General features: G+C 35.0%; 1 protein-coding gene across 5 annotated transcripts; it reads right to left on the bottom strand.

Moving 5' to 3' along the window:
- Positions 1-3177: 3177 nt before the first annotated feature.
- On the bottom strand, positions 3178-24528 carry LOC110447552 (nucleoporin NUP145-like). Of its 5 annotated transcripts, none has more exons than XM_021493328.1 (8): positions 23582-24528; positions 21636-21725; positions 11195-11329; positions 10017-10100; positions 9598-9618; positions 6100-6561; positions 5646-5911; positions 3178-4687 (listed from the first exon to the last, which is right to left on the bottom strand). In XM_021493328.1, exons 1-8 carry the CDS (start codon positions 24483-24485, stop codon positions 4679-4681), a joined length of 1971 nt encoding a protein of 656 aa, XP_021349003.1. In that variant the 5' UTR covers positions 24486-24528; the 3' UTR covers positions 3178-4678. The 5 variants fall into 5 exon arrangements, with proteins under 5 accessions (XP_021349003.1, XP_021349004.1, XP_021349002.1 ...); XM_021493327.1 differs by having other exon boundaries at positions 3179-4691; XM_021493329.1 differs by lacking the exon at positions 11195-11329 and having other exon boundaries at positions 3178-4691.
- Between the last annotated feature and the right edge of the window lie 31 nt (positions 24529-24559).

Raw genomic sequence — 24559 nt, forward strand, 5'->3', positions numbered from 1 at the left:
AGTTTTTTTGTATCGTTGTATAAAATAAGGAACGTTTGAAACTTTTGAAATGTATTTTGTTTAAATCTCTGACACCAGCATAGAAAAACAAGCGAATACCGAGGTGTCAACAAAACCATTATTCGAACTCAAAATCAATTAAACTTAATCAAAATATGCTCAAAGGAAAGATGTACATGGAGAGACCCTTAACAAATTACGAGGAAAATAGGACCAGGTGTTCCGAAAGGGTAAGCGTAATAAAATGATGACATTAATATCGTATCTACCAAAATGTCCTGATTATCAACTCCTAGGTCATCCATGAAATAGTTTTGGTAAAAGTAAGAGTTGTGTAACCCGTTTATTGACAAGATTGGTGAAAATTGGAGTGTTGTGGTTGAAGAGTTTCGCCATTTTATTTTAACTCCTCATTATGAACGTTATCCGTATATGATACTGTTAGGGATAAAAGGTTATCAGCGATAACATGTTGTTTGAAAAATAATCGCAAAAACTCGTTTTACATATGAAGTTTAAAAATAAATAAATACAAATAAGATATACACGACCCACTGTATCACAATCTTTCAGACAAGGCTAACATATATAAACAACTCATTGAAGTTGTAATAAATAACAGGTTGTCAAAAAATGCTAACCACAGATTGTCAGACAAGGCTAATATTATAACAACCTTTGGCACATGGTCTCTTTTGAACATTGTGAGGCGTACCTAATATTAAAACACCCTATTACAGAACTTCAGAGGAAGCCATTATATTAGCATTTTACAGATTGTCGTACGTTTCTAACAACAGAATTTCAGATGGGGCTGATATTATAACAAATAATTTAATGTCAGATAAAGCTGATGTTATAACAACATATAACGTAATGTCAGAAGGAGCTGATGTTATAACATATAACTTAATGTCAGAAGGAGCTGATGTTATAACATATAACTTTATGTCAGAAGGAACTGATGTTATAACACATAACTTTATGTCAGAAGGAGCTGATGTTATAACATATAACTTTATGTCAGATGGGGATAATGTTATAAAATATAACGTAATGTAAGAAGGGGCTGATGTTATAAAATATAACGTAATGTCAGAAGGGGATGATGTTATATAACATATAACGTAATGTCAGAAGGAGCTGATGTTATAACATATAACGTAATGTCAAATGGGGATAATGTTATAAAATATAACTTTAAGTCAGATGTGGATGATGTTATAACATATAACTTTATGTCAGATGGGGATAATGGTATAACATATAACTTTAGGTCATATTTAGTTGATGTTATAACATATAATGTAATGTCAAATGGGGATAATGTTATAAAATATAACTTTAAGTCAGATGTGGATGATGTTATAACATCATCCACATCTGACATAAAGTTATATGTTATAACATCATCCCGATCTGATATAAAGTTATATGTTATACCATTATCCCCATCTGACATTACGTTATATGTTATATAACATATAACGTAATGTCAGATGGGGATGATGTTATAACATATAACTTTCGTCAGAAGGGGCTGATGTTATAACATATAACGTAATGTCAGATAATGCTGATGTTATAACATATAACGTTATGTCAGATAGGGATGATGTTATAACAGATTATGTTTTGTCAGATGGGAATGATGTTATAACAGATGATGTTATGTTAGAAGGGGCTGATGTTATAACAGATGATGTTATGTCAGAAGGAGCTGATGTTATAGCATATAACTATATGACAGATGGGGATGATGCTATAACATATAACTTTATGTCAGATGGGGATAATGTTATAACATATAACTTTATGTCAGATGGGGATAATGTTATAACATATAACGTAATGTCAGATGGGGATGATGTTATAACATATAACTTTATGTCAGATTGGGATGATGTTATAACATATAACGTAATGTCAGATAGGGATGATGTTATAACATATAACGTAATGTCAGATGGGGATAATGCTATAACATATAACTTTATGTCAGATCGGGATGATGTTATTACATATAACGTAATGTCAGATGGGGATAATGTTATAACATATAACTTTATGTCAGAAGGAGCTGATGTTATAACATATAACTTTATGTCAGATTTAATTGATGTTATAACATATAACTTTAGGTCAGATTTAGTTGATGTTATAACATATAACTTAATGTCAGATGGGGATGATGTTATAACATATATTTTTAGGTCAGATTTAGTTGATGTTATAACATATAACTTTAGGTCATGTTTAGTTGATGTTATAATATATAACTTTAGGTCAGATTTAGTTGATGTTATATAGGGATTGAATGGATTTGTTTCATGTACATTGCGTCAATGAATAGCAGTGGCTGATCAACATATCCTGTGGAGCGCGTTCGCGCTACTCAGAAGATCAGCTACTGCTATTCGTTGCCGCAATGTACATGAAAAAAATCCATTCAATTCATATATTTATGTTACGATGAACTACAATAAAAAAAAGGTAACACGCTTTTTTGTAAATTTAATATTTTTAACAGAAGTATCGGATAGAAAACCATAATAAAGTAACTGCCAGAACTTCAGCTTACACACGAACTTCAAATGTTCGACTTCCTCAGATCAGTTGATTTTGTTGAAGCGAAAATATATCTCTAGAATCTAATCATTATCAATACCTAATATTCTTTTCATTTTTCAAAGTTGATCTTATTCTATGTTGTTTTTTGCATTAAACACCGCATATTACATATTCAAATTTGTTTATGTCCGCACTATTTCAAATTATCGGTACCATAGTAACCATCCAGGACACTCGTCGGCCGAGCACCCGTCAGCATTAGCTAATAGAGTTCGTTTGAAGTTAAATGTACAGCCGTTGAATGTGCTGTTTACCAAAAAAGCCTGCAGATGTAAATGATGATACGCTGGTGGATGAGGGGGCCTTTGTCATTACAAAGTTCTTTTAGTTAAAAGTGCAAGTTGATGTCACGGGGATTACCTATACGGCCGTTTGGGTGTTAGAAAGTTCGTGATCACGAGGAACCGATTGCGAGGCGGAAGTCAGTATTTAATATGACAATGTTATAAGTTTCTTTGTTGTTGTTTTTAAATTAGAAAGAAAAAGAATAATAGAACAATGGTGCACCATTTATGATTTTTGTAATGTTTATTATTATTTCTTGCAACTACGTTATCTCGGAGAAGGGGAAATAACTCATCTCAGAAACGGTACTATGCGTAGTAGTATGAAGTGGTCATTGTGTAAGAAATCAGCTGAATGGTTGCACGAGAATCGTTGTATTCATAGTGCATTCATGGTCTGGTCGCAGTTGTTTTCAGTTGGTAGTTTCATGTACAGAACAAACATCAATAATGTAAATGTAACAATAATGACAGATTTTCAGACGAGTTTTATTTTCTAACAATATATCGCGTATTATTTGAGGAGGCGAAAGTTATAAGGACTTAAACATCTTACATTTCATTTATTATCAAGGATTTAGAGAAAGCACATATTACCCTTCGTTCATGAACTTACGTCTGGATTATAATGTTCACTTAACTACCTAAGTCTTAAAGGATTTTAAAGGTATATGCGTCCTGTTGTCAAATTGTACTTAGCAAGAATGATTAAGCGAACATATTTCAATCTGCGTTGAAAATAATTGTGTATGTGTCTTCGTGACCTAATATTCAGGTATCAAACTTTAGAGTACCTTTATTAAATAATTATTGTCTCTCAGAATGTGGTAGCCTGCGCACTTTCTTTAACTCAAGGATGACGTCATCACGAATGCCACATGCGGTGCAGGAAGCGCTTACTCTTGTGGAATTCTTGCTTTCTTTTCTTTTTGTGGTTTTATTTTGTTCTGTTTTCATTAGCTGTTTTAGCTAAACAAGCCTTCCGGTAAAAGCATTACTTCATGTTTTGTATAAAAAAAAAAACCAGTTTGGTAACCCATGTTATCATCTTGTGCTCATGTATAAATACATTGGCGATACGTTAGAAGCATGATACAAATATTAAAGACATTTGAACAAAATTGAATTTTCTGTTTTAATTAAAATACAATGTCATATATGGAATAGCATAATTGAACAAATGAGAGATGAAAATGAAATCACGCGACATAACAATGAAATACTGCATATGCTTACAAATTCACATACACAGCCATGCTCACAACGTCCTTATCACCAGATAAGTGGGGCCTTACCTTGATATATAATTAGTGGTGCTTATACAAGAATGATAGATAAGAAATAGAAATGCATTTATGGAAAATATACATGTTGTTATGTTACACTATGCATGATAGTAGTTGATAACAACTAAATGTGTGGCTGTGACAACTAAATGTGTAGCTGTGACAACTAAATGTGTTGCTGTGACAACTAAATGTGTCAACTAAATGTGTGGCTGTGACAACTAAATGTGTGGCTGTGATTTGCAATCTTTGCGATGTGGGTTTCATGGACAATGATTTTCATACAATATGAATGGATGAATCGATTGTTTAAAATGTTGATGCAATATCTTCAAAAGAAATGAAAACAAATGATGACTAATCACTATTAGCTTAACATGATGTGTTGGCTTTGCTCCACAACAACTGTATCGGATGCCTATTCTTCTCATATTTGGAGTCGCCCTAACACGAGTCCATCGCATTCGCTTCAAGCCCTTACAGGTTCTGTCTGAAAAGAAACGATGGTCATTAATTAGGATTAAATATCTAGATTAGATGTTAGTTGGAGGAATGGATATGCTAACTTGATATATAGTTAATTGTGGTTGGTTTTGTATCCAAGCTCCCAATGAAAAGTAAGTAATAACCGAATGGTTACTGCTAGCTATAACTTAAACTTCCAACTAAATCGATAGTTTTGAATGTATGATGAGTATATGCACTGAATGTGTCTGAATTGTAAAAGTGTAATGGTATTTTTGTGGTGTTTTTTTTCCCGCGCTTTTAATGTCCATGTTTATGCTCATCGGGGATATTACTTGGAGTTGACCTTGAATAGCATGGAGAGTGTCATAGCTGAAGCAGAGTATGCTGAAACTCCGGAACACATGGTCTTATTCTCTAAAGCTTTTGATTGGTGTAAAGAACGAATGAATAAAATATTGGTATATGTCTGCAGTAGGAGTGAAAAGTAAATGATAATCAATTTGAAAAGCATATTTGTTTCCTATTTATTCCATTTTACAAAAACCTTTAATATATACGAGGCGCCAGATTCTAGTTACGTCACGCTTGACAACAATAATGTTCGACATTTTGAAAGAGCAACTTAATGCAATTACCGTTAACTGTTATTTTCTAGTCCGATTTACAGTTTTACAGTAATGTAAATGCCTTGATGTATGTACCAAAGATATACGGAAGTAGTCACTTATTTTGTCATTGTTCAATCTGCATCTGACAAAAGAATCTGCGAAATGCAATGCAGTGAATAGTGATACTGTACCGTTCTCATTGACAATATATGAGATATCTCTCACTAAATGAATTTCACCGTTTTCCTATCAGTTGTAGTGTGGAATAAAAAGATTTATCAAATTGATATAATAAATTATTTCAACGGCAAAACTTTCGTAAAATAGATTTCTTTATGAAAATACTATTAAGTTATTTAATTGTGTACCCGTATAGCTATCGGATCCTGGATAGGGATTGGAACAGCAAACGGTTGATCGCTCATGATGGTCATTGGTCCTTCGCCTGGAATATTACTTTCTGCAGACACTGTGTTGATGACCTGAATTGGCCTAACAGATGGCAGTGAATCGGCGGCGACGGAAGCATTCGGAAGTCCAATGGCAGCTGTTTCCCGCTGTATTCCCAACGGAAGTAGACTACTTTGTAGCAAATTGTCTCCAACGGTCGGTTCATTACTAGCCATATTTATTGCTTGAAAATATAAAAGATTGGTGATTCGTTTAAGACATATTTTCTGAAATATAAAAATATTCATATTTCTTTCCATGAAGTCGAACGTATAAATGACAAACGTTATCTAAGTACATTATTTCATTACTTTGATATATAACATCATATTTTGGCTTCACAGTCATAATCTATTTAAGCATATTACTCACATGCTGACAGTTCTTGTACGAATTTCCTCATGTCATCGATATTTGCCCGTGATGTCAGTGGAACTATTGCAAAGATTGGCCCCCTTCTGCGTGTTGCCTGAAACGCAGGAAGTGTCACTGCATCAGATGACTGTTCTGCGACAGCTCTTCGTAAGACTTGATCCGCTGCTGTATCCTGCATATTTGCAACAGGCCTAGTTTGGGACGCTGCAGCAGACCTTGCTGCCTGTGCAGCGACAGCAGATCTAGCTGCCTGCGATGCAGCTGCAGATCTAGCTGCCTGCGATGCTGCAACATTTCTAGCGGCTTGGGAATCTGCCAACGCGTTTATAGCTGCTTGGTTTCTGCGAGAGGCAAGGATGGCTACCCGTTGTTGTGCCGCAGCAGCTCGCGCAGTCTCTTGTGCTGCTAAGGAAGCAGCTGCTGTTTGTGATGATTGTAGAGTTGAGACTGGCAAAAAAGCTGAAATAAGAACAATACATACGTAAATTTGCATGCGGATATACATAAATAAACATATAAGAATATGTCTATTCGGAACATTTTAATAACTTCACGTCACTCGTGGCTGGGAAATATTTCTTGTATTAAGTTATATAGATATTGCAATTACATAGATGACTTAATTGTTCAATGTATTTACGTGTTGCGTTATTGAAATAATGTTATTTTACATTAGTAGTTTTGGCATGCATTATCGTGAGTACTCTCAGTAGAACATGCAGTAATTGACATCTACTTAAAATTAATAACTTCATTTACTATTCATAAATTTATGTATTGTGTTAGAAACGTAAATAGTTTCCCTGTTGCATATTCCATATTCCTGACTTGACAAATAAATAGATATCAAACTTACCTGATGCAGATACAGTACCATAAATAGGCAAGGTAAAGACCTCATCTCATCATAGTCGTCTGAATTTTCCATATAGCCGAGTTGACAAATCAATGGGTATCAACTTACCTGATCTAGATACATGCATGCCCAATGTCATTATAGCAGGCTAAATTTTCTCCGGAAATAATATCATTGGTATGAGATGTACTAAAGTAAATTAATCTTATTAATCTTCGTCAATGACCAATGAACTTACTTTTGAACACTCGTGTTCATGTTCGGGTTTTTCGTTTTAGCGAATGTGTATTTTTGCTCACAGCATTTGTTAACTTTGACATTAAGTGCAATGTTAATTGATTCAAGTATAAAGTTAAATACAATATTACACTGAACATTGTTATTGTAAGCAACAGCATCCATTAGATATTTGCAAAGCGAGTGCTTGTGAAGAGTTAGTGCTATAGCGTATGTCACCCCTGGCCCTGGATGTTTAAAGCCTGATAAACATTGCTAGTTTCTTAAAATTAACCCTTAGTAAAAATTTCAAAAGAATATATATAGATATGCTGGAGTTTCTTATCGCTAATGATTGATTTTATACCTATTCATGCTGCGTTTATTATGAGTTTCATTTTAAACGATCTGAATGCTTTCGTAAGGCTGATCAGGCTTTGAGACAATTGGGTGCTGCTTGTCATAAGTGGTAAGGTATATCAGGAATCATATTTCTGAATATTTTGTTGAGGTAGCGTTTCTTATAAATCAATGATATGCAGTCAGGCCGAATTACCAAATAGTATTAGTATATACACGGTAAAACAATGGAGTGTGCATAGAACTACACCTGAATGTATCTCAAAATTCGTATTTTACTTTCTTTTTGTGTAGAAAAACAATAGGAAGTACTTTATATATTGTCGTTTATGTTTTATTTCTAAATAAGCTAGCTCGAACACAACATATCCACACAGGCAATTGTGCTTTCATGCACGAATCTTGAAATTTAAAAATAAAAACTTCAATATACTTTTAAAAACCTCTTATCTAAATTTAAATATGTGAAACGAAATTGAAGATCAACTGCCTGTGTGGCAAAATATATCAAAGAAGGAGACACGAGACATTCACAAGGAGTATTCCGTCTTTGCGTATTGCAGAGTTATCTTCTCTTGGGAGCAGGTATTGATTGTTACGTCATTGGTTTGTGTGAGAAAATTACGTCGTTTTCTCAAAAATTGATGACGTTGCTCTCACAAACAAGTGACGTAACAATCAATACCTGCTCCCAAGAGAAGATAACTCTGCAATACGCAAAGACGGAATATGTCCAGGATAACAATATCAAGTAATATTGGTCTTATTATAAATATTCTATCTAAAAAATATCAACGAAATTGCCGAACACAAGATGTACATGTTATGTTCTATATATAGAAATATACAATGAGTGACGCTTGATGAAGTAATATATCCAACATAATGTGATTATTCTCTTTAGACAGTATTTTATGTTTGAGAATAAATTCCAAGAGACTGGAAATACATCATTATCAATTACCACGAGTTTGATATCTTGTTTATCCATTATATTAAATAAAAAGCAGATAATTCATTGTAACACGTGAGGTCATAAAGCAGATCGCAATTCAGAATGAATTGTAGCATCATGCCACGCGGTGTTACATCAGACTATGAAATTACAATTAAATATCGATTGTTTGGAAGTGATAAATCCTAAAACAGTTATGGGATATACAGTTTTAAATACATATTGGAGAATTCTATTTCAACTTTGTGATCAAATGACGAAATGCAGATTTCTTGTCGTTTGGTATCTATATATTATAACGTTCATTGTTTAAAAAGGAAGAAATGAAATAAAAATGAAATGATATGATAATTCTTATTATTTCAATAGGATAAATAATGTTGTTTGATATAAATGAAATAATAATTTCCTTTATTGTATTAAGACATAAAGTACTTAAATTGAGTGATCTAAATACTTCTGTCAGTAAAAAAAACATTTTTAGTATGCACATATGGCATAGTATCACCCACTCATTGCATATCATAAATATATATTGGATTATTTCTCGATTTTTCCGTATAATTTATCTTTCCCGTCGATCAACAGGTAGAATATACAAAATTGAAAAAAAGTAACAGTGTATTCAGATGAAGAAGAAACAAATGATTCCTTGTTAAGTTAAATTAAAACGCCCACATTGATAAACAATTGTTAATAGCAATCAAGTGTGCTTTATTACTTACACATGTGACGTGCATCGGTTAATGTCAAACCCATACCGAAATGTTACTATGTATCAGGTTTGGTTGTTGAATTATAGATGTTATATAATAATTAACATATAAGATAATACATTTTATATAATTCGTGATATTAATATTTATATATACATGTATAAATATGGGTTTTGCTGTCTACAAATGTGCTTCAAACATCAGAAATAAAACCATTTCTCACTTCTGATGTTTAGAATTAAAGGTTTAGTCAACAGTACAACATACTGGGACATATGTCCGCGCTGTTATTGGGTTATGTTACAGTGTTCATGCTGACATTGACTAATGTCTTTGTTATTGTTCACACTACATATGGCTGGGAGGACATTATAGTTGTGGTCGCATCTGACCTGTTTGCTGTGGATCCAGTCCTGCGAAGGAAACAATGAGTATATATTAATATATATATATATATATATATATATATATAAGTGGAGATTTGTAACTAACAATAAAAATAACTGAATAATTGCCTTAATAGAAATATGTTATCAGATTTATACTTATCGCAACAAATGTTACTTTTCAAGCGTCTTGATAGGTTTTGAACAGTCCGATATATTACTAGACACTATATCGGATGAAATGTCTTATTTTGCATAGAAAGAATTGTCTGAGCCTTTTGCACTTTGTTTCAAAGTGTTTAAATGAGATTGGCCTTATGTCATCGAATTTTGTCTATTTAAAATGTTACAATATGTTTTATTTATCTCAATGTGCATTAATATTTTCCAACTCCCAATGATAAATAGTCATTAAGGTCCATTACCTGTGGCCCCTAGTGAGTCTAAGTTGGCAGTAAACTGTGAGAGATCCAATTGATTCAATGAAAACCCATCCGTGGCAGTAGCAGCTGTTCAAAATAATGAAATCAGGTAGTTTTAATATCGGTTTTTACAACTCTTTGTCACTACCACTATACAACCCACCTAACTCAGATGACATTTATATGTGTTATGAATGCCATGGCTAAATTATTGACATCGAAATTAATTACAACATTAAATACCGCTGACCCTCCCTGGAAAATGGTTATTCCATCAGTTAATTCACACCCATATATTTAACATACTCTTATTTAAACTCAAAGCTGAATTGAATATATTTTCTATGATATTAAGATTTCAATATGGTAAATATAAGCACTGGACTGTTTTCATAAGGTATAATATTCAAGATAAATACTTGAGCACTCCTTCAAGAATTTGTCATTTCCAATCGGTTTTATAGTGACTATGAATGATAGCTGGAAACAGTTTAAGACTTGATATAGTATACTACAGTGATGACACAACGATATACCTTTCAAACAAGAAAAGATGTCAAGAGGTTAACAGAATAACCAATCTATACACCGATTAATTATTAACAACGTTTCTTCCGCAGTAGAAATATTCAGCTTATTCCGAATCAATCTGAAGTACATGTGAAAAGGACATGTAAAAAGGACATGTGTTATTTTCAAACGGATTTTTATGTATAAGAATCGGTTTCCTTCGACAAATTTTCTTAAATGAATATGCTTAAAATTTTGATTACAAAATGGTTCATGACAAAGAAATAAATGTTCAATCAGAACACCTCTATTTACCCCGATAGCGAACTTATACTTATAACAAAACAATTTTATAAACTAATACTAAATGCATACATAAGAATATGAAAGAAAGAAAATGATTGACATAAACCTAATAATCGTGTCTGTTTATATTTTTAAATTAAGTCGGCGAAATATTTGTGAATCAGAATATAAGCGTAACTGATATATATATATTTATACATGTATATATATCACCATGTATATATATCAGGGAGGTGTCAAGCATGGTCATTTGACCATTTACACTTATAACGCTTCTAGTTTTATGTATATTATTCGAAGTTATGCTAAAAGTAGGATGGAGACTATAAGATGTTCTATAGTACGTATAAGACTGGAGCTCTAACCTGGTTGAGAAGCCCTATTGGTTGTAACTGAATCAGTAACTCTCTGTTGGCGGGACTGCTGCTGCATTAGTTCATCAAGCATAGCCCAGTCTACATTATTGGTTAGTGATGATGATCGCTGACGGGCGGGCGCTGCTGTAAGTATACATATTACGCAATTCTACAAGGCGGCTGTTAGTGCTATACAATAGACTACTGGAATCAGCTACAAAATCAGGTTCTCATGCAATATAAGGTTACGCATTTTACAATCAATGAAGTGGTTTGCATCTAGTATGATTGAAAGATGAATTTATTAGTAATGAGAATATTTGCATAAATCCGCGATGCATTAAAATGACATTATGGAAGAATAACATTTTTGTTGTTATGTGTAGTCGACAACAATGTTTGAACACAAAACTCAACATGACACATTATGTCACTGTCATGCACGTGACTCATTGTGGAATATATCTCTACATCAGTGGTATATGTAAGGTTATAATGCTACATGTAAATATGTACGTCAATATAATGTGTACATAAGCATCACACCGCAATACGGAAACAACATTTATTGCAATGATCCACCTGTCATCCATATGAACGCATAGTGGTTGCAGATAGTTATTATTTGAACATTTAGAGTAATATTGTGTTAATATTAGGAGTCAATTTTGAAGAAAAGAGGAAAGCATCGTTGTTAAGCGGAAATAGGACAGTGTTAATACAGGTAAGATATTTTTGTTCTATATTTACACACATGCATTTTCAATCGTCATACAGCACAATTTTAATTGCTTACGGAAAGTCAGTACACAAACATAATAAAGAAGCACATTTATTCTGAAACAAAACACATTTCTGCAAAACAATAACAAGATGTCTGTGTTGGAATTAAACCGCAAATACAACATAAAGCGGGCATTGCATGCAGCAAAATGTCCTTTATTCGCTTTAGAATAGGCAATACAATAAGCATAGGTGCATTCAATATTGATGTTTGTGCTATCAAATGATTACATCATTATTGGAGTACAAAGTTTCAGGCTTTATGTAATTTAATACAAAAATGCAAGTAACATTCATGCGCATAAAAGTACTGAACTTAATTATGGCACCACAAGCGTAAAGTCCCGTAATCAGCAGTATAATGCACCAAGTAAAGTGACCTACGATTACTAGTTATCCACATGTTGTCAGGGATAGTTTGAAAAGTTACAGTTCCGTCAGACATGGGGAATCCTGAACACAGTAAAGGGATATTAAAACATATTCATACAGTATATACTAGAATTCTGTTCCACTCATTTGGTCATTGCGTATATATTATTAAATGGTTAAATACATTCAAATAACACATAAAGGTAGAAATAAATTCAAATTAGGAGAGTCTTCTCATTAATCGTCTAACGTTTATCTTTTAATGTAAAAAAATATGTAGATACTTCTTGAATAAATATTTCACGTCATCTCCTGTATTTCATACATGAGAAACATCTATCCATATAGAAATAACGTTTACTTTCTTGAACGCACCTGAATCCGTTATGAATGTTTCCGGTGTGCTAGTCTGTGTGATAAAGGGAAAACTACCTCCAGTATCAGCGGCCTGCTGTAGGGTCGGTACAAACGTCACGGTACCAACAGTAGGATCACTCTGAATGTTACTACTGAATGGAATGTTACTTGTGATGGTAACGAAATTTCTCCCTTGTTGTCTTGCAGGAAGAAACATTTGTTCAACACGAGGAGGTAACTGTCCGGTGTCAAAAGCAGCCGAATTTCCTTCAAAGTTTTGCATTATTGAACCAATTTGTGAGGATGGCTCGTTCACCATTTGAAAGACACTATTAGAAGCATCGCCTCTTGTGAATTGTGGGTTGGCGCCTTGTTGTAAAATTCTGTTCAGCAAAGGAAAATTTGCTCCTGCATTGACGCTATCAGGCTGGTTTGGTTGACCATTGACTTGATTCATGAAGTTACTTATTGCTTCAGCTCTGTCGGATGTAGCTGTATTTTGATCCTGCATTTGGAAATTGGTGACCCTTTGCCGGAGCAAGTCATTTCGGAGCTGTGAGGTTGGAAACTGATTACTGCTGCCCTGTTGGTTAACGTCGGTGGTAAATTGAGTCGGGAATCGATTGGTTTCCTGCTGATTGGAGTTTGGTTGGGTAAAACGTTGGGCAGTATTGGCGATGATTGAATTCAGGTCTCCTAGAAGAATACACCACGTGTTTTGTGGATATCATGTGATATATCGTCGTTAACATTATAGGCCGGTCTATTTTTACTTTATTTTGTTATCAGTAAATCCTACACGGAGTGAACCATGTCCAGTCATACACTAATAGTTGTCCGAGGGAAGACGGGTGGACAAAATTGATCAATATTAAGTTAGCAATTGAAAGTCAATCAGAATTCAAGAGAGAAGGCTGATATCTTTACTAAGTTAGCAACATTTTAGAAAATCAAGCAGATGGCAACATGGTGACTAACCAGTTGGGACATTTGATGTTATCCCTGACAGGGATTGCTGTCCTCCATTTCTACCTAACACATTCTGCATGATGTTTCTGGCGGCCGCAGTGCTGATTACTGTCATGTGATATAACATTTTTTTATTAGTGTACTATCACTTATAGTACGTGTTGTTATAATGCTGTTATAGGAATTATTATTTATATAAGGAAATGCTATATTTATATGCTATCCATTGATCAAAACAATCAGATACTAGGGAAGTCCTCGCTATTAAAATGTTGTATTTTAGTATTTTAGTATTTATATTCCTTGGAAACAATATACATAATGAGTCTTCTTTTCAGCGTTAATAGTAATTGTATCATATAAAAAACTCGTTTAATGTCAGCAAGTTCAACAAATGATATAAAGGTCACAAACAAACCATTTCGACCTACACCGTTATTCCCAAATGTCCGAGGCTGCGAACCCGTAAACCGGGTCCCGAACGGTGTTAACGATGTCCCTAGATTCCCTGCCAAATCAAAAATGTTTTATTTTTATTTTGACTTACTCTATATATGTATATTTTTTTTTAATTCTCATTATTATAATGATATGATGTCAAGTGAGCAAATACGCAACGACGGCTACGTTATAAGAGCTTCATTAAGGTAGTTTTCATTCCATGTTTATTTTTTAAAATCTCAATCAAAGACAAACATTGAACTAGTTTATGATAAATAATATTCAACGTGGTGACATATATGATATATTGAGGTAATTCATCAAGATACAATTTCCACAGCCACGTATCTAATCACAACACATATAACCACAGCAACAATACGCCACAATAAATTGAACAGATTAGACGACATGAATTATGATACACATTTTATCTAACGAATCGGTTAGGACACAAACATCTACAACACCAAACACAAACCATTGAAACTCCGGACCGGCTGTTGACGTCCGTTTACAAAATCCCTCCAGCTTCCGGCTATCGGGCTGGGTGTGGTGGTCGTAGTGGTTGAGGTGGTAGTTGTGCTACTGGTTGGGTAAGCTATACATTCACAGTGGTCATCAAGTTAGTTTGAAACCATAAGCATTTCTTTAACGATGAATATGTATCGTTTTTAAAATCATCTGCTATATCATTCGTTCATCGAAAATGTATTCAGTTGTTCTAATTTTGCATTTTCGTGAAAATCAATCCAGTATATAATCAAAAATTGAAAAAAGCGTATGACAAATTTTGCACACCTGGTAGTCCGAAAGCTACGTTGATCTGCGACATGTTTCCTGCGTGTGCAAACAGCGAGTTAAGTGGAGCTGGGACTGCGTAGGTGTAGATTTAAACAATAAACAAGGCTGATCACTTTAGTAATAGTAACGATTATCAATCAGTTGAGAAATTAGAGTATTTTAGGCTTTTAATTTATTAAAAGTAACATTTCAAACTGTCACTGAATTAGTCCATATATAAACAAATATTATAACACTTGGATAAGCATTCTGTTTAACTTATTTATAAGAAGTGAAATATAGTATAGTTTTACATGTATTTATGGAGTCAACTTGCAGCATTCATTAAAGTAAAAGCTTCTTTACTAAATCTAGCCGACTATTGTACACTTTATCTCATGCGCTAGAGGTCGCTATTCCATTGCTGACTGCTCAACTATTATGGATTATCTACCAATTTCTTTTTTATAAATTTGTCCTCAAATAATCTATAGGTGCTACAAAACATAAGCTACATACACTCTTAGCATTGAACTAAAGCAATGACAACGTAACTAGCGTTGTAACATATAATTCTTATTTTTTAACTAGATCTTTGCAATAAATACATTATTTTGAATTACTTAACATAAAAAATTTCTCGGATTATTCAATAGGGAAATGTGGATGGAAACTTAAGTTGAATATCTCCCTTTAATCTCAACATAAATACATTTATTGATAGAAAATGAACACAGTCATAATTCAAATATGACTAAGCACATGCAAAATGGTGAACAATAGAGAAAGTTTTACTTACATAATACACATGTGACTATACTTCTACAGAAAAACTTCATCGCTGTCTCCTTGTAGGTCCGGCTAATGAATCAATCTACGGTCTACGTCATTCTGACACTACTTCCGCCAGAGTAGCCATGCGCTTTCTGTATCTAGCAATCTAGAGCGTCCATCAAACTTACAATGCTGAACATGACCTAATCACACCCACAACAACATGCGAAAATCTTTTTCATTAAAAAAGCAACTGTTTTCTATCTATGACGCAATCTTGACATTATATCGTTCACCCTCAAACCTGGCTGAAATATGTTGTTTAACGCTTCTAAGCGTCGTCTGGCCAGTCTTTGGTCAGGCGTAAGATTCTCTTCCTCATCGCCATCTGTAATCGATGTTTGTACTAGAATGAGGACCACATGTAGATAATAATATGTTTCCTAAATTTCATATTTGTTCTCTTTTTTTCAAGATGAAAACACTGTTGTGTTAAGATATTTTTTCAATACAAATGTGTGCCTCAAATAATACAACGTGTTCAATGACGTTGAAAAAGAATCCCAGAAACCACAACAAAGCACAACAGACGTTGGATACCCTTTAAATTCTGTTATGAAATCATTAAGCAAGTCTTAATACCCATTACTTTTCCTATCGAAAGACGATGGATCTGATAAGTAACTGTTTCATTTTTGACTCTTGCATTAACGAGACAGATTTTGTATTCAATATGTGTTCACCCTTTTGCGCGCTTTGTTGTGTTAAGACAGTTTTCAATAAAAATATAGGCACAACAGACATTGGATACCCATTAAATTCTGTTATGAAATCATTCAGCAAGTCTTAATACCCATTACTTTTCCTACCGTACCAAGCAATGGGGTACCGAATTAACAATGACAGACGATGGATCTGATAAGTAACTGTTTCATTTCTGACACCGCGATTAACGAGACAGATTTTGTATTCAATATATTTTCACCCATTTGTGCGCTTTAAAGAGCTCGTAAAGACAAAACCAAAACCAAAATTAATTATTTAAGCCATGGCATGCAGTGCCTGTAAGTGTACATGTGGAATTCAACTTTTTGACAAATTTGTTCAAAACTTAGGACAGCTCAAATTTAAAGAAACTAATATAATTATGATACCCGTGTAACCCGATTTAATCATACTAACAACATTTAAGACAGCGAAGTATTGCAATAAACAGTTGTAATAAGACGTTATACATTGTGTGGGTCATGTAAGGAGACAAATGATTAATGAAATTTAAGTTTTTGTCAATACTTTTTAAAATAACTTGTAAGGCTTAACAGCCCTACAAGGATACTATGACATTGACACATACCACCTGCTACAGTAATGTATGTAGTGACAGTCTTCCATGAGTCAGCTCTCATTGTATGGTCATAGCAATAGATGACCTAGTAGCGCGATACGACACATCCCATTAACATCGATTACTGGTGTTTTTTCTAAACACGTAATATAGCAACTATTAAATGAAATTATTGATATTCAAAATATTTACCTTACACTGTATGCCTTCTCTTCAAACAAGAAACTTTTTATATATTTTAAACATTCAAATACGTTGGTCATAGCAAGAATTGCTCAAGAATGTCTCACAAAACATTATTTTCTGTAAAAGTCTGACCGATTAGCTGTCGGTTTCCTTATAGATGACAAACTTGCAGCTACTTTACAATGGCACGCAGTGGCATATATATAATAGATAGGTAAACATTTGGTGTTAACACGAATTCGTTCTCTTATATTGTATCCTCACTGGCAACGCTGTGTATGTATTTAGATGGTTTTCGTAAAATTGTTTTAATAAAATCTCCACTGAAGACATAGTCAGGAATGTTATTATTGTTTTAAACGTTAATATCGGTTTTCAATTTTAGAACGATTAACTATATAATATGTATACGATAATTATACTAAAGACTAAATCGATATGATAGTAAAAGTTGTTCCAAACAAAGAGTAATATCTTAGGAATGGAAACGTTCTGCTGAACAGGTTTCTTTGTTAGACCAACTTCACCACAGATTCCTATGATGTCGCATTTTTCCTACCCCAAATTTTAAATACAAAAAGTATACTATAACGTTGAAATGATTAAATTTTATTCAAATTCAATTTTCATTTTTTTTGGTCACATTTCCTTGTATTGAAAGTGAAGACTGGTTATAAATCACATATCTAGAATGTTCTTATTGCTCATTTCGTTTAGAAATCGTATTTATCCATTCCTCTTCATCAGTATTTCTATGTCTACATTTCAAATCCTACTGACTGATAGATGAGGACTGTGTGCCAATGTAGGCCTCGCCACTCTGTGTGATGACTACCCTGTTGGCGAGATCAACATCCCCTTCCGCACTTCCGACACTCTCAATCATCCTTGCGACGTCCATGCCTTGAACGACTTCTCCGAAAACAACATGCTTGCCATCTAGGTAGGATGCCTCGTCCATTGTAATTGCGAATTGGGATCCGTTAGTATCCGGCCCAGAGTTCGCCATAGCCACTACTCCAGCCTTAGAGTGCTTCAGTATAAAGTTTTCGTCTTTGAATAGACCTCCATATATACTGTACCCTCCTGTGCCATCACCAGTCGTAAAATCGCCACCTTGTATCATAAACCCAGGAATGACCCGGTGAAATGTTGAACCAGCATATCCATAACCCTTTTCACCAGTACAAAGAGCACGGAAATTCGCTGTGGTGATAGGGACAACGTCATCAAACAAATAGATTAATATTTGTCCAACGTGTTTACCACCAATTGATATGTTAAAATAGCAAAGACTTCTATTTGTGAAATGATTAGCGGGACTTTGCGTTGGTACGGAATTAGTTTGGACAGGCGAGCTACCAGTTTGTATCCCGTTACTACTAGATTGTTCGTGTGTTCCTAACCAACTATCGGTTGTTTCAAACTGACGAGGAAGGGCACTGTCTAAGCCTGGAAATGTACCTATCTGACTAGGAAATACTTGACTCTGTACATTATTAACTCCACTTTGACCCGAAAATGCTCCAGGCAAACCTTGAAGAGTGCTGGCCTGAGAAGAAAATATTTGACTTTGTCCGTTGTTTGCTGTGGTATGGCCTATGCTCTCTGTGATAGGCTGCCCAAACATTATATCACCTCGACCACTATTCGATCCCATCTGACCTCTGACAGGACTAGTCTGTCTGAACATTGTTCCTGCTTGTCCTCTAATAGTGCCAATCGGTTGGAATGGTCCTGTTGTCGGACTTCGTAATAGATCTGTGCCTATAGGAATAACAGGACTCGGAACAGGAAAGATTCGATTCTGAACAGGAACTGCACCGTTTCGAACAACAAGCGCTCCATTTTGACCGGTAAACGCAACAGTTGGAAAAGGGGATCCTCCATTCTGAAGTCTACGAAATACATTCCGAATAGGAACCATACCAATCCGACCAGGGAAACCAATGTTTTGGCCAAGAAAAACTCCATTCCCATTTGGAAAAGCTCTATTTTGAATGGGAAAAGAACCAGTCCGTGCTGTAACGGGAACGCCATTTTGAAAAATAAATGCACTGGATTGCGCATTTGAAACACCAGGCCTTACAGGAAACATACCGGATGCTATTTTAAGAGAATAAAATATGACGATATATTAGCGTTCATTTACAAACAGTGAAATAAATATAAACAAAAAATAGCATGCAATCGTGGTATTTTAGTCAAACGCACTAACACTACAGTTTACTGCGATCACGGAAACGTAATTACCGACATATTAAATTATGACGTGGTAATTATGTCATTACATTTATTGCTTTGTTTGGCCACTGGAAAAATTCAATCAAAGCATGAACATGTATTTTTTTTCAATAAGACAAATATGTATATATATACCTCTGAAATACTTTAGCAAACTGAAGAATTTGTTGTCCTTTTACACAATAACCAAAATTAAAGCTTATTTAATTACGTCGCATAACACCGTATATGAGAAAATTGTACGGTTATTTATTTCTATGAATTCATCATTTATTTAATTAAATTGCTGTCATCGATTCATTTGGTTCGTTATGTCGTCCTTTCTTTAGAAAATCAAACTAAAAAATCGCTCATAACAAGTAACATACACGAATACTATAGATATAGGAAAGTAAAAGCTTGGCAAAGCGAACTAATATACAGACCACCCATCTAAAACACCACAGCCAGAAACGCAGTTAAACAAGAACTGGTTACAAAATGAGTAAGTGTATTCTACCAGGTGCAGCTGATGTAGAAATAGCACCATTGATGTAAAGCAATGAACGAGTTCATTTTTTTTACTCTTGTGTGTAGGTTATGTGTCAACGGAAAAAGAGGTAGCTTAACAAACACTTGTATACCTTTCGCAATTTTAATATTTTTCAAAATCAGAATGTCTCGTAACTTTGTTATAGTTCAATAAACACAAACGAAGTGCAATTTCTAAGGAGTAAGGTTCAAGTTCATTTGAATAACCGAGAAACTCAAAGTTTTATATGAGTTTCTTTGGAAACTGATATGCATAACTTATCTATATATATCTAAAAATGCATTACATGTACAAGGAACATTTACAAATGAAGCAGTCCTATTTGAGTTTCAGACTAATTTACAGGTACATTAATGAAAGTCTCGCCACTCCGGGTGATACGAACAGTGTTGGATACATCAACGGTACCTGTATGAACACTGCCAACCCTTTCTATCTGCCTTACTACGTTCATACCGCCGATTACTTTCCCAAACACGACGTGTTTTCCATTCAAATGGGATGCATTCCCGACTGTTATGTAGAACTGAGATCCATTACTGTCTGGTCCGGAGTTTGCCATTGCCACATCTCCGGGCGCGGTGTGATTCATAACAAAATTCTCATCTCTGAAATGGACTCCATATATACTTCGACCTCCCGTGCCATCTCCCGCAGTAAAATCTCCGCCTTGTATCATGAATCCTGGAATGACTCGATGAAAGGTTGAACCAGAGTATCCAAACCCTCTAACTCCGACACAAAGAGCACGGAAGTTTGCAGTAGTAATCGGGACTACGTTGTCATACAAATATATGTATATTCTACCGGCAGATCTGTTGCCAATAGATATTTCAAAGAAGCAAATACTTATATTTCTCGAAGACGCATTCTGTTCAGGCACTCGTACACTACCTATCTGCCCATGCCTTGTATCGGTTTGCACTGGACTTGACTGTCCAGGAAACATGCCGGTCTGTATGCTGGCAGTCTGCACATTGGATATACCGGTTTGTTCAAAACCTGACGCTGTCGGACGAAATGTAGCAGATTGTACAAAATTTAGACCAGATTGCGACAGGAAAGTGTTGGATTGTCCACTAGCTTGACTGGCCTGCGGTAAGAATGTAACAGACGGTCCATTGCTTACATTAATTTGCTGCATAGGGCTACCGTTAAGACCAGTTCGCTGTAAAAGCACACCAGAATTGACATTGATTGGTCTTCTCTGATCAAATAATGTCCTTGATTGGTCTCTAATGCCAATAGTTTGTCCAGGAAGGTTTGTCTGTACCTGAAATTGTGTACTCTGTACGGGAAGGCCACGAGTCATACCAGGAAAAGAGTTGATTGGTGCTGGAATTGCGCCAAATGGTATCGGCGGTACACCAGACTGAACGGCAAAGGCACTTGATACTATTTTAAGAAAATGTTATGTAGTGAAAAAGTACAAAAGTGCAAAATTGTAATAATTATTTACGGTCTTCTCTCATAAAAATTCCTAAAAAGGATCAAATATAATCATTTTTGTTCTTATCGGCATCCATCACCGATATCAAATATGATTGAAATAAAACCTAAATCTAATACTACGACCACAAAACGTTTTGATCCATCACCATAGGCATAGAAGTTAGCAAAAAGACTGTTAGAGTAGGATAATTTAGAAGTGAAAAATGTCTTACCTGCTCTGCCTCTTGCCGTTCCTACAGGAGAGATTGCCGTACCAGTACCAAGTCGTCTACGGAGTGTATTTGTGTTAGGTATTCTGCGAACTGTGTGTTGTGATGACAATGAGACCATAAGTATTGGGGTAATGTTAAAGCACATTAATTCTTGTATAATTCACGATATAAATTTCATGTTTATATGCACGTTCCGAATAAACGTTGCTAAGATGTAGTTATTCGTTCGTTTGAAAATTCAAGTTATTAATGATAAGACCGTATCAATACTTACCAAGACTACTTTTAGATAATAAAAAAACAATAAAATACTGTAAATCAAGAAATTTTCGCCCAGTGAAACTGTCGAACTTCGCCGGTAAAATCCATATTCGCCCAGCTTTAATTTCGCCATACTCATTTATTTGCTATTTGTATTATTTTGTTTAAAAAGGTATTTTGAAATGGTTAATTCGCCCGCCGTAATGAGGGCGAATTAACCATTTCAAAATACCTTTGCGAAAATTATACTGCAACGAAAATTCCCCGGTATACCGTACAAAACGATTGTTGTAGAAGATACGGAGACGAATAATTCTTCTTCAATTGATTAATTTTGAAAAACAAAAAAGAAGCATAGAAAGATTGATATTTGAAAATGTTGTTCAAGTCAGTAAATGCCATTTTAGTTTAAGATTACTTGTTATCATATTATTGTGTAGAGCGTATTAAATCTGAACTCATTATAATTTATTTCTACTAAAATACATGCGGGTCCATTACTTTGACCTTCAAATATTTCTCATGAGTATTTGTTAGTTGTTATATACGCACGAAAAGCATGTCGATTATAGTATGGTATGAATAGTAAGAGCCAATACTAGAAGCATTCAGCCTATAATACATAAGCTATCAAATAGTGATAAATGTAAGCATTCATACGCGTAGCGGCGCATTAACATTCAAGCATAACAGGTTCAATTAGCACGTTACGGTCTATTTGTTAGTGACGTCACATCAACAGCATATTAAATACTTGTAAACCATCTTAATTTGTCAAATGATAATTCTCACCTCTATAACTATTGTGTTAAGTTAACATAAATCCTGACTTAAGTATTTGTAACGGCTTACGTTGAAATATCTTGCAAGATGACTGAGTCAATTTGAAATTTAATCTGATCGAAGGCTGTGTTAAATTTCGAATCCATTTGTTGAAATATGTATTGTTGAAAAATTAATGCATATTACTGTCTATTTTAATGAACTTGGTTTCTCTATTTTTGAAAATGTAACCGAATCAGATGAAATATTATAAATGATATGATAAGTGCTATAATGCATACCAAGTCTTCAGCAAAGTTCTCAACAGAGGGGTACATCAAATTTCAAAATTTGAGTTTTCCCTGAACTGAGCGAGCTGAAGAAAATGTAGTAAGAATTGAAAAAAATAAGGTTAGATATCTCCATAAAAAACCTGAGAAACCAAATAAAATGGATAGACGAGTTATCTCCTGTATTGTTGCAGACAAGGTATTAAGCGATAAGCATAGAGCGCAAGTAAGTTGGTAGTAGTATAACGATGCATCTACATATATGCTCTAGTTACGGGTTGGCTGGTCCGATGTTTCTATAATTGGATGTTCCTATCAAAAACGACTTTGTTTTAGCCTGTATATCAGCTATTTCAGCCGCTACAATTAATCAAAATATAACGAGAAAAAATATATGATTATTCAAATTCAAATATTAAAAAAACATTTAAAGAACGTGTGATTTTGACTTAAATGATTATATACGAAACCAAAACTTCATTTTGATAAAAGCATAATCCTCAGTATAACATACACATGTACAGTTCATTATTTTTATTGTATTAAAAAGTCACTGATAAATTTTGCAAAAAAAATAACTTTTAGACTGTAAAGCATTTGAGTAGCATACGCGTTATTGTATAAGCAGCCTACCTGGAGCTCCGGCACGGAGGTTACGACTAGCATCATTCGTCCTGCCCACCGTCCTACCCATGTTGAGTCTGTTTGTCGCCCTGCGACGTGAGGCAGGCTCGTTATTAGTTCTTCTAGCGATTATATTGCTAGCATCATTAGTGTTTAATACCCTTACTCGCTGAAATGTTATCGGATCAACAAACATATTATTAACATCTTGCCCCAGACCTCCAAGAAGACTGGTTCGCTGAGCACCACCACCAACATTAGCGCCTAGGCGATTGGCACGTAATCTGCGTCGTGCTAATAATGTATTGTCTCTGATTCCACCATCCATAATACCTCCTTGAAGACCAGCGTTGGCCCCTGTTAATCTGCCTCCCAGACCTGTTGCTCCTAGACCGTTTATTCCGGTACCAGCAGTTCCCAGACGGGTGCCACCTAGTGTTTGCCCCTGCCTTCCAGTGCCTAGTCTTGTCCGTGCTGTCGCCGCCCTCATTCCTTCTAGTCCGTTCAATCCATTGCGACCGTTACCGGCTAGGCGGAGATCGTTTCCGCCAAATCGGGTTCCTCCCAAAGTATTGGTTGTACCTCGACCACCTTGAAATGTTTCTCCTACAAAACGGTTTCTGCCAGTATTAGTATTTGACACACCATTTCCAAAGCGGCCTCCAAATTCTGCATCTGCAAATCGAGTCGTGCCAACAGTACCCCCTGTCCCAAATCGATCGACACCAAGGGCATTACCACCAAAGGTGCCATCGCCAAAACGAAGGCCGTTGCCTAGCTGCCCTCGCTGACCACCTGGTTGCATGCCATCAAAATTCATCCCCGCAAATCTTCTCCCATTTAGTCCTTGTAACCCTTGTGTCCCCTGTATATCTTGTAGTCCTTGTAGTCCTTGTCCTTGTAGTCTTTGCATTCCTTGCCCTTGCAGTCCTTGCAGTCCTTGTCCTTGTAGTCCTTGTAGTCCTTGTCCTTGTAGTCCTTGCAGTC

Source organism: Mizuhopecten yessoensis, unplaced genomic scaffold (genome assembly GCF_002113885.1).
Source record: "Mizuhopecten yessoensis strain PY_sf001 unplaced genomic scaffold, ASM211388v2 scaffold3459, whole genome shotgun sequence".
NCBI lineage: Eukaryota > Metazoa > Mollusca > Bivalvia > Pectinida > Pectinidae > Mizuhopecten > Mizuhopecten yessoensis.